This window comes from Oratosquilla oratoria, chromosome 27 (genome assembly GCF_046742065.1).
Source record: "Oratosquilla oratoria isolate Oo_2021 chromosome 27, ASM4674206v1, whole genome shotgun sequence".
NCBI lineage: Eukaryota > Metazoa > Arthropoda > Malacostraca > Stomatopoda > Squillidae > Oratosquilla > Oratosquilla oratoria.
Window position 1 is genome coordinate 10,640,502 of NC_134803.1, and position 17,500 is coordinate 10,658,001.

The 17,500-nt window shown below is 40.2% G+C and overlaps 1 protein-coding gene across 1 annotated transcript in view; it reads right to left on the reverse strand.

Moving 5' to 3' along the window:
- Positions 1-9,544: 9,544 nt before the first annotated feature.
- The window catches only part of LOC143039734 (uncharacterized), a 15,156-nt gene continuing 7,200 nt past the window's right edge, over positions 9,545-17,500 (reverse strand). The window contains exons 2-4 of the mRNA XM_076209976.1: positions 10,497-10,510; positions 9,730-9,795; positions 9,545-9,645 (exon numbers count right to left, since the gene is read on the reverse strand). Coding sequence (XP_076066091.1) covers positions 9,545-9,645; positions 9,730-9,795; positions 10,497-10,510 — 181 coding nt within the window. The remainder of the gene's footprint in view (positions 9,646-9,729; positions 9,796-10,496; positions 10,511-17,500) is intronic.

Below are 17,500 nucleotides of genomic sequence, written 5' to 3' on the forward strand. Positions count from 1 at the left end.
TGTTCCTTTTACATGATTCTCCACTTGCTGCACATCCAGGTAAATACAAATGCTTAACACAGGCCAGGCTTCAGTACTTTTGGCTTACTATTAGAAAAGGTATCCATGCCTACATTGACTCCTGCCATTCTTGTGCTAACCATGAAAGTCATATTCACAGTAAAGTTCCCATTTTGACATATCCAATCCCTAGCAAACCCTTTGATATGGTTGCGATTGACCTTCTTAAGTTACCACTCACTTCTAGTGAAAATCAGTACCTATTTGTGTGTATGGACCATTTTTCCAGATTCTTTATCCTTGAACCTGTTCCGGACAAGACTGCGACAACAATTGCAAAGACCTTAATTCATTGACAAAGTTATTTGCCCCTTCACTACTCCCAAAATCCTTCTCTCTGACAATGGAACGGAATTCAACAATAAGATTCTTTCAAATATTTGCAAATCTTTTCAGATAACAAAATGTATCGTTGCTTACCACCCCATTTCAAATGGCCTTGTTGAACGCCAAAAAGCAGAAAGAATGAATGTAAAATAGATTATCATTATATAATTAATATATTTAACGTATCATTTTGAGTGTCCGCTGTTTTCTGTGTAGAAAGGAATAAATGAAACCAAATTGAAAAAATGGGAATCATTGAAAATGCTCAATGGAAAGGACGCGGACTGACGCACCAGGATGCGTCAGTTGTGAGCGGGCTACCGAGAGTAAAAGTGTATCGAGTGAGTGGATAAGGTGTGTACATTCAGTGATTAAATAAACTGTGACCCGCAACTCTATATCTTTCGTTGCAACCTATGTTGAGTCTAACGACGGAGCAACATATGGTGACCAGCGTGGGATCTTAGCTACGAACATTAGCTAAGAGTTACCCACCCTATGTTAAGTCTAACGACGGTCCAACAGAAATAATTTGACACAGCCCGATGGGATTTCTCCCCGTCTTCTCCTTTCCTGTATGAGGGGACGGAGAGGGGGGTCGCCGAATTAATGAAGCGGCCTTGCTGTGTCTTGCGACACTGCTTCTGACCCAGGGAGGGCACTGGACAAGATGCAGGGATGACGCGTCGTCCAAGAGATGCCAATATGAGAGGGAGGGAGGAGGGTGGAGAGGAGTGGAATATGTAGGGGATGGAATGGGTGGGAGTGGTTTCTATGGGTTTTTCTTTTTGGCTACCCCCCGTATAAGGGGGAAAAGGCCTTTGGTATATGAATGTATGTATAATATTATTTCAAGATTACATTCGAATTACTAGTGAAATGATATAGAGAAATTAGAAACAACATGAATTTCAAAGTTGCCTTGATCCATGAAGTTCCAGCAAAGTCAGTTTCTACAGTAACCCTTTTAAAGAATGCAACAAGATACCAAAGATAAGATAAGTAGCACAATTTAAGTTTACAATATCATTTTATGGAAAAATAACTCAAGTTATAAGTGTAATAACACTTTCGGTTTTATTATAATTTATATTATCTTTGTTTAGTACTATTGTTGTTGCGTTTAAAGCACCAGGATTTCGTCACACTAATTGAATAGATGGCAAATACATTTAATTCTTGAAAAAATATATAATAATAACAATCATGATAATAATTATCTGGTTGTGCGTATTTTTATAGGTGGGCGGAGACACACTAGCTGTCTTTTGCATGGCCTTAAGATGACCTTTTCTAAATCTCTGATGAGGACACAGCCACTATTATCTTAATAAGTACGCATTTTACTTCATATAAACCAAAATGTACAAGTTATCACATCATAAACCTTAACAAATCAATGACTAGTCTTAAACACGAATATTCAAAATAGATAAACCCTGTTTTATGGTGAGTTGAAGTGTTTGAAAAGCCGCAGGAAATGTACAAAATAACCTACTTAGGAAATTTTATTTGCCAAATATAACTGTGATGAATGTTATTTTGTGGTGTTTCTTAATAGCTAATTCATAAAACATTATGTTATACATTCATTCATTTAGTAGAAATAGATACAGAAGAAAGATGTTAATTTTTTCAATTTATATGAGTCACCGTTTCTGCTTTCTGCTTTAAACAATAAATCCATATTTTTAGTTTACAAAGGATTACAAAGGCGGAGCATACCGACAGGAGACCTTTTGATCCATATCTAGGTCGGATGCGAAAAAAAATAATATTAATAATAAAATAATAAATAAAAACTATAATAATGTAAATAACAAATAAAATACATAAATAAATGCATAGGTATAGTTAATAATAAACAAACAGGTAAATAGTAAATAATAATAAATTGACATATAACTAATAACAAATGAAAATTAGACAGACAAATGATAACAAAACAAAAACTAATAATATAAGATAAATTATAATCATTACAGCATCTTACTTAGGTATTTATCTAAATGATTCTTAAAGCTACGAACTGAACTACTTTGCACTACCTGTGCAGGAAGTTTATTCCATTCATTAACTACACGGTTGACAAAGTTGTTTCTACCCAATTCCAAATTGAATCTATTTCCGGACAGTTTAAGACCATTGTTTCTTGTCTGATTCTCATTCAATGTGAAAATTTTGTCACTTTTGATGTTGTCAATTCCCTTTAGAATCTTAAAGACCTGTATCAAGTCACCTCTGAGTCTACGCTTTTTTTAGGGAAAACAGATTCATGTTTTTTTTTTGTCGATTTTCGTATGATTTATTTTTGATATTTGGAATCAGTTTTGTGGCTCGCCATTGTACTTTTTCTAGTCTGTCAATGTCTTTAATGAGATTCGGTGACCATACGGAAACAGCATATTCCAAATGTGGACGAACTAACGATTTATATAGCTTGTTAATGAGTAATGGACTTTTGAAATCAAAAGATCGCGCAATCAGTCCCAGAATCTTATTTGCTTTCTCAGAGGCTGAAATACAATGCTTGGATGATTTGAGGTCGTTACTGATAATTACGCCGAGATCTTTTTCACTATCCACTTTTGTTAACGAATTTCCAAATAGCTTGTAATCGTACTTATTGTTATTTTTACCTATGTGCATTACCTTGCATTTACTTGTGTTAAATTTCATTAGCCACTTTTCAGACCATTGCTGCAATTTATCTAAATCTTCTTGAATATCTAATTGGTTTGAGTGATCATTTGCCACTCCGCACAGTTTTGTATCATCAGCAAATTTGGAAACAGTAGATTTTAGTCCATGGTCTATATAATTTATATATACTATGAATAGAAGTGGCACAAGAACGGAACCCTGAGGAACTCCACTTGTAACATTTTTCCATCCAGAAGTTTTTCCATATAAAACAACTCTCTGTTTTCGACCATTCAACCAATTACTAGTCCAACTTAATAGGCTACCACTTATTCCGTGTAAAGCTAATTTAGTAATTATTCACTGACTAGTCTTTCTTTACGGATTTATAACAAAAAATAAACCTTACTCTCACCGTGGCCTTCAGCAGATCCTCCGTCTTAGGCCCGTCAACATTATCAGAAGCCACCTGTGGTGCTCGAACACGCAACTCAGCATTAGCAATTTCGAGGGATGATGGGGAAGCATGGCATAGACCACCATCCAGTAATATGCTCGTTCACACTGTACTGGCTCCCCTAGGCTTTCCTTTATCCAGTGTGTCAACCCTGTGGAATAATGTGACACATCGTACATAAGTGCCAGACACATCTCAGGAATTTGCAGACCGCATGCTCCATAACTATCAACATTCCACTAAATTTCTCACTGTACAACCCATACACCGGAATGTCTGGCATGAGGATTTAAGGTTTAGTTAAACCTAGACGTTTATGTGCATCTAGACTACACCACACATATCTAGACATAGTTGTTTCCAACCACAAATACTTGGGTTCCACATTTCAGCGGACACTAAAGACGAACTCACGCTATGAAGATTTAAGTCCCGTCCCGCGCAAACTTGAGGTCGTAGTGAGGTCTTGTCTAATTTGCCGTGCTTCAGGAGAGGTAGCCGCTCGGCGGGAGGGTGGCAGAAAGGTCGGGACAGGTCATGGCAGGTTTCAGGAAATTTTGAGCATGCACGAAACTCAAAAATTGAGTCGGCGACCTGTCAGGTCGGAAATTAGGACGGGACGGTTACGGGACGCCTTCGCTGTCATGTAGCAACCATTATGTTCGGGACGTGACGCCATCCCCGACAGAGCAGCGTCAGACAGCACTCTAAATTAAGTCGGTGTCATGCGGAGATCGAGATACGTAATGCGGCGATCGTGCCACACGGCCCAGTACCGTATCTTCTTGAACAGCGTCACATCAATCTTCAGGTAGTTCTTATAGGCTGGGCCATCCTCAAAGGCAAGTTCCTGTAGTAAGTTCTCGTACTAAATTTTATACTTCACCCTATAGAGATGCCACGGTCGTACCCACAGTCTAAGTTCCTTCTTCTGCGTTCCTTCAGCAGCTTGCAGATAGTGATGTCAGTGTCCAGGTTATCCTTGTCGATTATTAACGATAACCACATTAGTTGTAGGGTTTGCTGGAGGTTGTATGGGACTGTGAGGGCCATTGCAATATGCACACTGCGCATGAATCTGTTTTCCCTAAAAAAGCGTAGACTCAGAGGTGACTTGATACAGGTCTTTAAGATTTTAAAGGGAATTGACAACATCAAAAGTGACAAAATTTTCACATTGAATCAAAATCAGACAAGAAACAATGATCTCAAACTGTCCGGAAATAGATTCAATTTGGAAGTAGGTAGAAACAACTTTGCCAACCGTGTAGTTAATGAATGGAATAAACTTCCTGCACAGGTAGTGCAATGTAGTTCAGTTCGAAGCTTTAAGAATCATTTAGATAAATACCTAAGTAAGATGCTGTAATGATTATAATTTATCTTATATTATTAGTTTTTGTTTTGTTATCATTTGTCTGTCTGATTTTCATTTATCATTAGTTATATGTCAATTTATTATTATTTACTATTTACCTGTTTGTTTATTATTTAACTATACCTGTGCATTTATTTATGTATTTTATTGTTATTTACATTGTTATAGTTTTTATTTATTATTTCATTATTAATATAATTTTTTTTTCGCATCCGACCTAGATATGGATCAAAAGGTCTCCTGTCGGCATGCTCCGCCTTTGTAATGTTGACGGGTCGGTAGCTGAAGGACATGTGTGGTGAGGATCGTGGGTACAATACTTTTTCAGATGCACCTGGTGGCCTATTTTGACTGCGTCGGGGACCTGCATGACGGTGTCTGGTACCTACATGATGGGGTCGTTGTCATGCGCCGCTGGTATTGCGTCCATCGGCGGCCCACATCCCATATACGTCGCCGGTTGGGAGCATGATCGCCATCTGATTGGCGTGTTGGGGCGTCTGACGACGTGCGGCAGGGACTATTAGGGTTGTGTCTGTAATGCTAGGTCGCCATTTGACCCCGTCCAGTCTCCAACTGGACAGCGACGACGTCCAGCCTACACTATCATTGTGCGGGTACACACCGGTACCATGCTCCAAACTCACATTCCCCCACTGATAGTGTAGCGGACCTTTAGACATGCACAATACATGTGACCTGTCTCGTCCATGTACACTTTGGCTCCGTGCGGTAATGTTGCCTATGGTAACTGCATACAATAATTGAAATTCACCAGTTGTTATTGTGGACTTCAGTTCCCGGACTATTTGATATTTTACTGTATGCAAGGCAATTCATGTTGTGATATGGTTCGGACAAGCCAGGGAAATGAAACTCACGGTAACACTACGCACTCGGTTTTTATTTAACTCTAAACTCGTAAGGGGATGAGCTTGAGAGCAGAGGAGAACTTGAAGCTTGGAGATGACTGTTGCTTGGAGAGGAGTACTGCTTCAAGAGGAGAGCTGCTTGTGGAGGAGAGCTGCTTGTGGAGGAGAGCTGCTTGTGGAGGAGAGCTGCTTGTGGAGGAGAGCTGCTTGATGGGGAGAGCTGCTTGTAGAGAAGAGCTGCTTGAAGGGAAGAGCTGCTTGAAGATGTCGTGTCCTGGAGTGAACGACTTGCGACTTGCAAGAAAAGACCACCCGCTTGCGCGGGATCGGTTTTTGTGGGAGGGGAAGAATGTCTGTAAGAAAATGAAAAGATAGTAGTGTATAAAAGAGAGTTGTTGCCACCGGGCGATTTAGCGAGCGATTAGGGGCTGTTCGTGGTCGTGGCTCGGGAGAAATGAACTGGGAACTTGGACGGCGGCGCCGACGCCGGGATTAAAAACAGATTACAATCACCAAAAGTTCAGAAAATGGTAGGAGGCGTAGTAGGAGAGAAAGGTGGAAAAACGGGAAAATCTTTAGTGGGAGGTAAACTGAAATGAGAAGATGTAATATAAGAGAAAGTTCGAAAGGAAGCGATTTTTAGTCGAAGAAAAAGTAAGTGTAGATGTTTGTGCGTGGGTCGTGGCTATCTTCGTGAGAGGTGTGTGTGTGTATCTTACGGGAAGTGAGTAGAGTTCACTTCCCGCGTGTAGAGCGCGTTCCTGTTTAGCCCCAGGTAGGGCATGAGCTCTCCTGCTTTTCCCCAGGTTGGGTTTGAGTTATTTGTATATGCTTGTAGCCTGTCAATTAATGGGCTACATGCAATATTATTATTACTATTATTATTTTATTATTATTGCTATCACCAGTCAAAGCTGGTGAAGGGGTGCATTATTAATAGATACGGTTATACGCGTCTTATCGTGTACACCGCACGTGGGACGGGCGCAGCTGACAGATAGTCTGTACGGTGTGGTCTAGGTGTAATGTGTTGTATCAGGGGTTTGTGTCTGTCGTGCAGTTTTTCTAGGTGTTTTGTGTGAAGTTTGTGTTTGTGTTGGTTGAATGGACGGATGTTGGAAATTCGGTGTAGAGACTCAGTAGTTCTGAAGTCGCTCCATCGCAAACCCGTGATGAACTTGACAGCGGCATTCTGAACCTTCTGATGCTCGTAGTTATTAGTGGGACATGTCAGCTGGCTTAGTCCCGGGAACTGGCGCAGAATCGGTCTGACGAGGGCTAGGTACAATCGACGTTTGGTGGTCAGTGTTGCAGTTTTGAAGCGTCTTGGCCTTCCCAGTACAGCCCTAGTCTTCGTTCCCTGTTTGCGGAAGTGTGGGGTCCAGGTAAAGCCACTATCAAGTGTGCTACCCAGCACACAGGTATGGTCCTTCATTGGGATGTTTGTGTTGTTTATCTTAAGAGGAGTGTTTGTGATTGTTCTGTTGGTTCGCTTGCAGCAGAAGTATACAGCATTGCATTTCGACGCGTTGGTCTTAATGCGCCACTGTTGCTCCCACGCGTGTGCCCCGTCTAGGATGTTTTGCATTACGTGTAACGCTCCCTGCAGCGTTTTGTGTCTGCTAATGTGGTTAGTGTCGTCCGCATACGAAAGAGTTAGAGCTCGGTTGCGTGGATAAGCTGGCTCTGGCAGGTCATTCGTATATAGATTGTACAGAGTGGGGGCAAGGACTGACCCTTGCGGTACTCCAGCCTTCGGCACAAAAGGTTGGGACAGACAGCCCCGCCACTTTATTCTTATTGTCCTGCCGTCCAGGTAGTTGCAGAGCAACCTTGTGAACGGCAGGGCAAAAATTGTGAGGTACAATTTTTACTTAAGGCCTTCATGCCAGACAGTATCGAATGCCTTCTCCACATCCTTACAAACCAAAATGGCCTTACCAGGGCGACCGTCTGGCGGTCTTTGAACCCATTGAGTGATCATGGAAATTACGTCGTCTGCACCGCGCCCCGGCCGAAAACCAATTTGGCAATCACTCAGCACGTTCTCCGTCTCTAAGTACACGGTCAGGCGGCGGCATAGGACGTGCTCAAACACCTTACCAAAGTACTCCAGAAGGGAGATCGGCCGGTATGAAAGGGGGGCGGAGGCGGGTTTCTGGGGTTTAGGAATGAGGATGGTGTGGGAGGCCTTGAATAGTTGTGGGAAGTACCCAGAGTGAACTGCTGCTTCGGTTTGGTCCCCCTCCTTATAGAGGAGGCTGGTGTGGACCCAGGTGAACTGTCCTGGGTCCTGATTGGTCTGTTCATTTTCGGTGGAGACGCTCTTGCTAACTATTTTTGCCAACTATAGCTAGCGGAAACGTAGGCCTAGGTCGAGTCGTATGCCGACCGGTCTCCGGCGAGTTTTCCGAGCTCCTGATTGGTCAGTTGCCTTGCGCTAGGACGTCCTTGCTGACTACGCTTGCCAACTATGGGTCATATAAAAGCCTAGGTCAGGATGCGTCACGGCAGGACGCTTAGGCTCGCTTATGGCTTACAGAAAGAGATAAGACACGGAGAAGAACGGACCTGCGTACGCGTCCTCTACCTCAACGTGAACTGCATCAATCTGTCTTCATACTGTTACCCGAGCCAAGGCACACCCTACGCCTCTCGCTCTGACGGTTTATGCCTCATAACCCCCCTTTCGACTGGACATAGCCCCTGCGGTCTTAAAACTTGTCCAGTCGACTGGTGGGGGAGGAAACCCCCCTCCCGGTTTCACGCTCCTATAGTGGACGCGGCATAGGTCTTGACCAACGGCGACCAAAGTACCCATACGCTGCGAGAGTACACTCGGGCACCAGCCAGCGTAGCGCTTTCCCTTAATCACCGTTAGCCAGACATACGCGAGCATAGACCGTACCTCTGCGACCCCCCCTCCCCCAAACCATTACCCTTATAATTTTCTTCCTTCTTTCTTTCATACACAATACAAACTTATACACATTAACACACACACACACACACACACACACTTAAAAGCCCAACGCGCTTCGGCGCAATGGGCAGGATCAATATTAGAGAAAACCGGCCCATTGACGGCCAGACCAAACGAACCGAAATCTGGAAAATCTTAACGAAATTAGAAATACTCATCCAAAAACTGCACACCAACGGAACTCAATACACCGCCATCGCGGAGGACCGAATAATAGAAGAACTTGCGAAGAAGTCAACCAAGAACGCCTTCGCAAAAGAAGGATTGGACATCATCGACCCACCCGAACTCAATGCTAAAAGGACCCTCATCATAAGACAAGTAGATGGACACATACACGAAGAAGACTGCGACACAATCAAAACTGAACTGGAACGACTCAACCAGTACATGAAGGTAACCAGCGTCATAAAACTACCGAACACTAAGACTATCATAAAGATCAAAATGGAAAACTTAACTATGGTTAAGAAAAGCTTAGATACCGGTATCCTCATGTTCAGCCAGTCTTTTCCCCCACACACACTCAGTCAGGAAACCTACATACACCTAGCCCAATGTACAAGATGCTACTCATATAAACACTGCACACAACCACTCACATACACAATCTGCTCAGGATGTTGCTCACTTGAACATCGAATCAACAACTGCCATAACGCCATCAAGAAGTGCATTGCCTGTGGCCAAAACCACACGACCTACGCCGCCAGATGTCAAGTGAGAAAAGACCTTATCAAGAAAAAGTTACAAGAGAACAAAGAGCAACACACACACACACATTCCAACAATACATACGCAAACATAACCACAGGAAACACTGCTCAGTCCTCTCCCACACCAACACCCAACCCTATAACCCTCAAACACCTCACAGTCATAAACACAGCAATCATACACGCCAACATAACTGAGGCAGCAACACCTGGAACATACCAACAGACAATTGACGCATATTACAAAGCCAACGGACTCCCCACAATCATAATTCCACCCTCTGTCATCAAACCCACAGCCATACTGAACATGATAAACAACACGACCCACACCCAATCACAACCAGAAGCAATGGAAACTGAAGAACAGAGAAACAAAAGACCATACAACAGAAACAGAACAACCTACAAAGACAAAGAAAACAAAAGAAAACACAGAAACAATTCAAATAATAACACCCAACACAACAAACATGACAGACGAAGAAATACATCAAAACGTACACACACTCCTACAAAACAAAAAGATCAAATACATTTACACCAAGGAAATGCCTGAAGAAACTGTAGACACTTTGATAACACAAAAACTGATTGATCTGACCAAAGCCCCTATACAAAGACTGACAGAAACAAAATACAGAAAAACACAACAGGGATACTACGACATTCGCAAACACAAACCAACAGACACACCCCACTGGACAGTCAACAGTCAATAAATCAAACACACATGAACACAATACGCATAATACAACACAACGTACAACACTGGACATTCCACAGAAGAAACCAATTAAGCAACCACTACATAACACAAACACCAGACATCATATTACTCAATTCAACAGGGAAACACACAGTTAAAATATTTAACTACAATACACACACACAAAACACATACAACGAAGACAGCGCAGGAGTAGCCGTAGCCATAAAACAAAACATAAAATACAAGCTATTAGACGACTTTGACGAAGACATGTTAGCCATTGAAATATACACAAAGGACCAATAATCATAGCCACAACGTACCTCCCATCACGAAGACCATACTTACCAACAAAAGACATACTGAAAATTACACAAAAACCACAACCAACATATATCATAGGAGACTTTAACGCAAAACACAAAACATTAAAACACACATACAACAATCACGTAGGAAAAAGCATTCACCAACTAATAACACAGAACCACCTCACCTTCCTCGGCCCAGACTTCCCAACAAGCATAACACACACCGGAACAAGCAACCCAGACATGATATTCACCAACCGACACCACCACCTCACATACAGAATACACCCAGGCGACATAACTTCATCGAATCACATACCACTACACTTCACACTATCCACCACAGCAATCACTATCCCCACACCACCAAGATTACAATACAAAGAAGCAGACTGGAAGAAATTTAAATAAATACTAGAAACAACAACAGAAGAATACAACAATATAGAAACACTAACCAACACAAACACTCAAATAAAAGACACAAAATACATAGACGACAAAATAGAAAACTGGTACAAACTCATACACAACGCAATCACACAGAGTATACCAACAACAAACCACAAAGAACTACCCACCCCAAAAACATCTAAAACACTAAAACAATTAATATGGAAGACAAACAACTTAAAAAACAAAGCCATAATAGAAAACAACTGGACTCCACACACAATACAATTAAACAGTTACAAACACAAATACTAGAAGAATACAAAAGAAACTACGAAGAGACATGGAACAAATTAATATCAAACATCAAATTCAACCCCCCCCCCCAAAAAAAAAAAACTTCTGGAACACAATTAAGAGACTACAAGGATCCAACACTAACACTTCACCATACATAACACATAACAACGACAAACTACACGACGCCAAAGACAAAGAAAACGCATTCAGACAGGTATGGCAAAAAAAAAATTCAAATCACACCAGAAGAAAACACACAGTTTGACACAAACCATGAAACAAAAATTCTCACACACATAACACAACACTACCACCAAACACAACCTTACGCAAACATAGACTTAGACAGACTAGACACTGACAACTACATCGGACAACCCATACAACTAGAAGACGTTAAAAACATAATCAAACACACCAAAAACAAAACTCTAGGACAATCAAAGGATTACAAAGGCGGAGCATGCTGACAGGAGACCTTTTGATCCATATCTAGGTCGGATGCGAAAAAAAATCATGCATAACGAAACAAATACTCGCACACCTACCAAACATAACAATACAACTACTCACAAATATATACAACGAAACACTCAGCCTAGGATACTTTCCACAAAAATTCAAAAACTCAATCATCACATTCATACCAAAACAAAACAAAGACACCACACAAATACAAAACTACAGACCCATATCACTACAAGAAACACCCGGAAAAATATACGAAAGACTAATCACAAACAGACTTATGGCACACTTACACGAACACGACATGCTAAACCCTAACCAACATGGATTCACACCTGGCAAAGGAACACACACAGCACTCGCTATCATATATGAAACAATCGCAGACACACAAAGACACAAACATGCCTGTAATATAATATCACGCGACATATCCAAGGCCTTCGACAAAGTATGGCACGAAGGCCTAAAATACAAAATACTTCAAACACACCTTCCAGACACCATCACGAAAACACTGTGTAGCTTCCTAGACAATAGAACAGCAAAAATCAAAATAAACCATTACATAGGACCAGCCTTCCCTCTCCATAGCGGAGTTCCACAAGGAAGCGTTCTCTCCCCAACACTGTTTAACTTATACACATCAGACATACCACCACCCTCACACGGAAGCTACACCATACAATACGCAGACGACGTCACACAAATAATCACATACCCTAACACTACAGGAAAACATATGCTTGCCAGAAAGACAGAACACGAAATCAACAGAATTAACACTTACAAAAAACAATGGAAACTATCTACAAACACAAACAAATTCCAACTACTAGCCATCTCAACACGCCAACCAGCACCAATAAAAATAAACAACAACATTATACCATACAATAAACAAGCACACATCCTAGGCCTCACCTTCAACACACAAGGAATTAAACACCACATCAAAAACAGAATACAAATAACAAAAAACACACTCAATAAACTTAGACGCTTCAGAGGACTAACAACAAAAATACAAATAAAACTTTACAAAACACTAGCACGACCACAACTGGAATACCCCCCAATAATCACAGTCACAAGCACACACACAAACATCAAAAACATGCAAACATTACAAAACAAAACATTAAGGAAAATACTAAAACATAAACCACCATACCTAGAAACACAAGAACAACTCCACAAAACAACATAGATACAATACACTCAAGACTCATCAGACTAAGTAGTAAAGCATGGAACAACATATTAACTTACAACATAATACCCCCACCTCCTCAAAAAAAAAAAAAAAAAAAAAAAAAAAAAAAAAAAAAAAATATATATATATATATATATATAATAAATAATAATAATAAATAATAATAACAATTACAACAATAATAATAATAATAATAATAATAATAATAATAATAATAATAATAATAATGATAATAATAATAATAATAATTATAATAAGATAAATAAATAAATAAATGAATAAAATAGAAAAAAAAATCCTTGAGATGTTCCGGAACGGAGGACACAGTGTTCAAAAGCAGAACCGTCCTTTTTAAAGACCCCATCACACTACGCGTCAAACCGTGGGGAACTGACCACGGTGGTCCTCGCAATACACTCAAATTGAGAAGATCCACCAAACCGCCTAACTCATCATGTCATAGAAGTCGCAGTTCCATTGACGCCATGAGGGCGTTATTTAACTAATAGAACTGTACAGGGATAACGTGTGCCTGTGGCAAGTGAAACATCACTTACAAAAACAAAAATACAAGGAATGAACTGAGTAGCGTGCGTCCACCCACAGCAACGACTCATCAGTTGAACACAGGACGGGTAAAAGGAGCGCTCTTTTCACTCCCACGGCAAACCACCCTGACTCTAAAGACGCGTAGTGTGGTGTGGCTTTAAGGACATCTGCCCACCTACCTTACATGTATAGCAATTACTCAGTGTATAATTACCGAGTTCATCGAACAACTGTTTAACAAATAACTCAGCGAAGTGAAAAAGAGGACAAATGGTCAGCGCAATTTTTTATTTTACTATTTTTGTGATATATACTTTCAAATACCAACTTAATCTATGGTGAAAATGTGCTGAGCAATTGTGCAGTCACTTTTCAGCTGAGCAACTGTCTGACCCGATAAAAATTTACCAACCATCCATATTTTTCGTCATTGTTACTTACAATCTTACCCACTGCTATCTTTATTTAGTGTGTTTAAGAAATTTCTTCTACGTTATCTAGGATTCATATGATACCTTCAGAAATCTGCACCCGAGGCAACTGTAGCCTGCCTAATTGGGTGTCATGCACCAGCTTTGAGCACGGAATGTCAAGCATTGAGTAAAAGAAAGACCTAGTAAGAAAACATCGCAATCTGAATTCAACACACACGTCGATCATCAAGCAGTCAACAGCGTCAAATGGAGTTCCGAATTAAGACGAAAATTCTTAATAGTGCAAGGAGAGCAGGAAACCTGGGTTGTATTAAGTGGGAGGGGGAACACTGTGGTTGCCCAAAACGATCTAAAGCAGTGTTAGTAATGTCTACCGAGAGAAAATGCAACGAAACCAAGAAGGATCAAGTAAAAATGGAGACGATTCTTAACCGAACGTCGACACGAACGCAGAGCCCTCTGGAGGTGCTATACCAAAATTAAATGTATACAGAGGCCTGGAAACCCCAAGGGGACCGATTAGGCTAGGTACTGACGGTCCCTTTTCTGATTTTGCTAGGTACAAAAGAAGCAATTTGAGTTGAATCATAGACATATAAAGAGAGATGAGTTTTAACAGAAACTAATGGGAAAGGGAATCCACCGAGCTAAAGAAAGAGGTTATGAATTTAAGAAAAGACTTCTTCGAAGTAAACAGAGATGTGTGATTTAAAGAAAAAGAATACTGAAATAAACAATGAACTGTGTGAATTAAAAAAAGAACTAATTGAGGTTAAATGTGAAAATGAAAGGATGAAAAACAAAGATACCACCAATAGTGAGAATTCAAAAAAGAAGTAAATTACAAAATACAAGCAATGTCTGAAAGAACTGAAGAAAATTTAGGAGAGGAAAATTTGCAGATTAAAAAATGGAATGAAAACAGGGAAAACGAAGAGATAGCTTTTAAAGAAATAGTACAACAGCAAATGCAGGAGAATGCAAAGGACACAATTATTCAAGTAATCAAAGAGAAAGCAAATTAGGTTAGATATACAATGGATGAAAAATGTATTGTTGTATATAGACTAAAGGAAAAACATTACATGGTTAGTTATTCTAAGGAAAAAAATCTAAAAGAAGTACAAGACGGAGACCAAGAACGAGAAAAGGAAACAGAAGAAGTATGTAGAATGGGAGAACATTCAAAATAAAGAAATCGACTACTAAAGATGAAATTAAGGTCACAAGAGGTAGTAGAAGATATACTAGCAAAATCAGGAAACTTGGCAAAAAGTGAACATTACAGCAATATATGGATAAAAAAAGAAATGAATGTTGACGAAAGAGAAAGAGAAAACACTAAGAGATGAAGCTAAAAAAAAAGAAAAAAAAAAACGCGAAGAGAAGGGAGGCTGAAAGAAAGGAGTTCTATTGAAGAGTCTTAGACATGAGACTGAGAATATGGTATGCTAGAGTAAGGGAAACGAAAGAAACAGAAAATGAAATGAATGTTGAGGAAAGAAAGAGAAAACACTAAGAGATGAAGCTAAAAAAGAAAAAAAAACACGAAGAGAACGGAGGCTGAAAGAAAGGAGTTCTATTAGAGTCTTAGACATGAGGCTGAGAAATGGTATGCTCGGGTAAGCAAAACGAAAGAAACAGACAATGAAATGGAGAAGAAAAAAATAATAAAAGTGGCTTATACTAACACAAATGGATTGATCTTAGGATTAAGTGAACTAAATGATTGCCTGTCAGAAGAAAAACCAGATATGATGGTAATTACAGAGACAAAATTAAGGGCTCTATTACCACCAAATAGTGTTGGACATGGTTCATATAATAATTGGATTAAAAATAGAGACGGAGGAGTCATGTTTCTGGCCAAGAAAAACTTAAATGTGACGAAGGTCACAGAGGGTATAAACAGTGTGGATATGATTATGATAAAAGTTGAAGATAGTGACATGAAAAGTAGAAAGTTTGTAGTGATTTATGTGTCCCCCAAAAACGGGCTCTTAGAAAGAAGGCGAGCATTCAAATATGTTAGAAAATACAAGGCAATCATGAAACGAGATGCTGAAGGATGGCGGTAACCTGGTAGCCTACTTATGGGTGGTTTTAAATGAAAAAAATCTGTTGGGAAGAGATGACAGTGAAAGGTGGAGAGGATCTATGGGAAAATGTATTACTTGATATGACTATAGAATATACAATGACACAACGGGATAAAAGAAAATACTAGATATAAAAGTAATGAAGAACCATCGAGACTAGATTTAATATTTATAACAGAACCTAAAATTGTGGATAAAATTGAATACAAGACACCATCTGGCAATAGTGATCACAACTTGATATAATTTGAACTAAAGGAGGAATTATATATAGAGAGAAATGAGAAATATAGAAAAGAAAGACTGATGTTTGATAAAACGAACTATGGGAAACTAAAAAAAATATATATATATTTCAAAATGCAAATTGGGAAAAAATCTACAATGAACAAACACAAGTGGAAGAGAAATGGATGATTTTGATAGAAATTTATAATGAAAGAGTGAATAGATACATACCAAGACAGAAACAGAAAAAGGTGTATAGTAAGTACTGGTCCAACAGAAGATGCAGTGAGGCGAAAGATAGAAGAAACAAAGCTTCAAAAAGATAGAAAAAAAAAACTCTAAGTGGGAATATACATTATAGCGGTGCTACTGTGAGAAGAGAAAGAGGGTTTTGGTGAGTTTGTCTCCTTTACAGTAAGGTACGAGTGAACTGATTTTACATGCGGCAGGAACCGATATATATATACCGCGTGGGTAGTGACCCGTGGTGCGTAATTACACAATTGCACTGGATTAGGTTAGGTCGGGTCAAGCAGGGTCGCGCTGTTAAAGTCGCGCCAGGTCCCTTATGGGCGACATGACGAGCGTGTCGTGGTGGGTTTGGTTTGGTGTGGACAAGCCAGGGAAAATGAGACTCACAATAACACTAAAACTAAGGTTTAATGGTTAATATGTTCGGAGGGAACGGACGTAGTCGCGTTGGGAGAAGGTCCGGAGTGAAGGCCTCATCAAGTGTCGTGGCTGTGGGCGAAGAGCCACAGGAGGGAATGAAAAGACTTGCTGGCGGCTTGCTGGAGCGAACTGGTCCCGAGGCAGCTTGCTGGAGAGGACTGGTCCCGAGGCCTCTTGCTGGAGAGAACTGCTGCTTGGAGTTGAGCCCGGGAGAGAAGTCGGTAGAGAACTCTGTAGAGAAGTCGGAAGAGATCTCAGTAAAGAAGTCGGGAGAAATCTGAATTCTGAATTCTGAATTCCTAGGAAAGACCACCCGCTTGCGCGGGATCGGTTTTTGTGGCAGGAGAAGAATGTCTGTAAGAAAATGAAAAGATAGTAGTGTATAAAAGAGGGCTATTGCCAGCGGGCGAAACGCCGACCTTTTAAAGGAGGCTGGCGGGAACGTGGGGAGCTTTCCAAGTTCCTGATTGGCTGACCAGCGGCGTGTCACCACAAGCGTTCCATTCCATGTGGTTTTTGTAGTGTGTACAACATCAACCAAAGAAATGAACATGTAAAAGTGCGTAGAGAGGAAAAAAGAAATTACGAAACTGACATAGAAAAATATAAAGATCAACCTAAGCTATTCTATATATATGTGAATGGTAGACTTAAGAATAAACAGGAAATGGTGAAACTACGT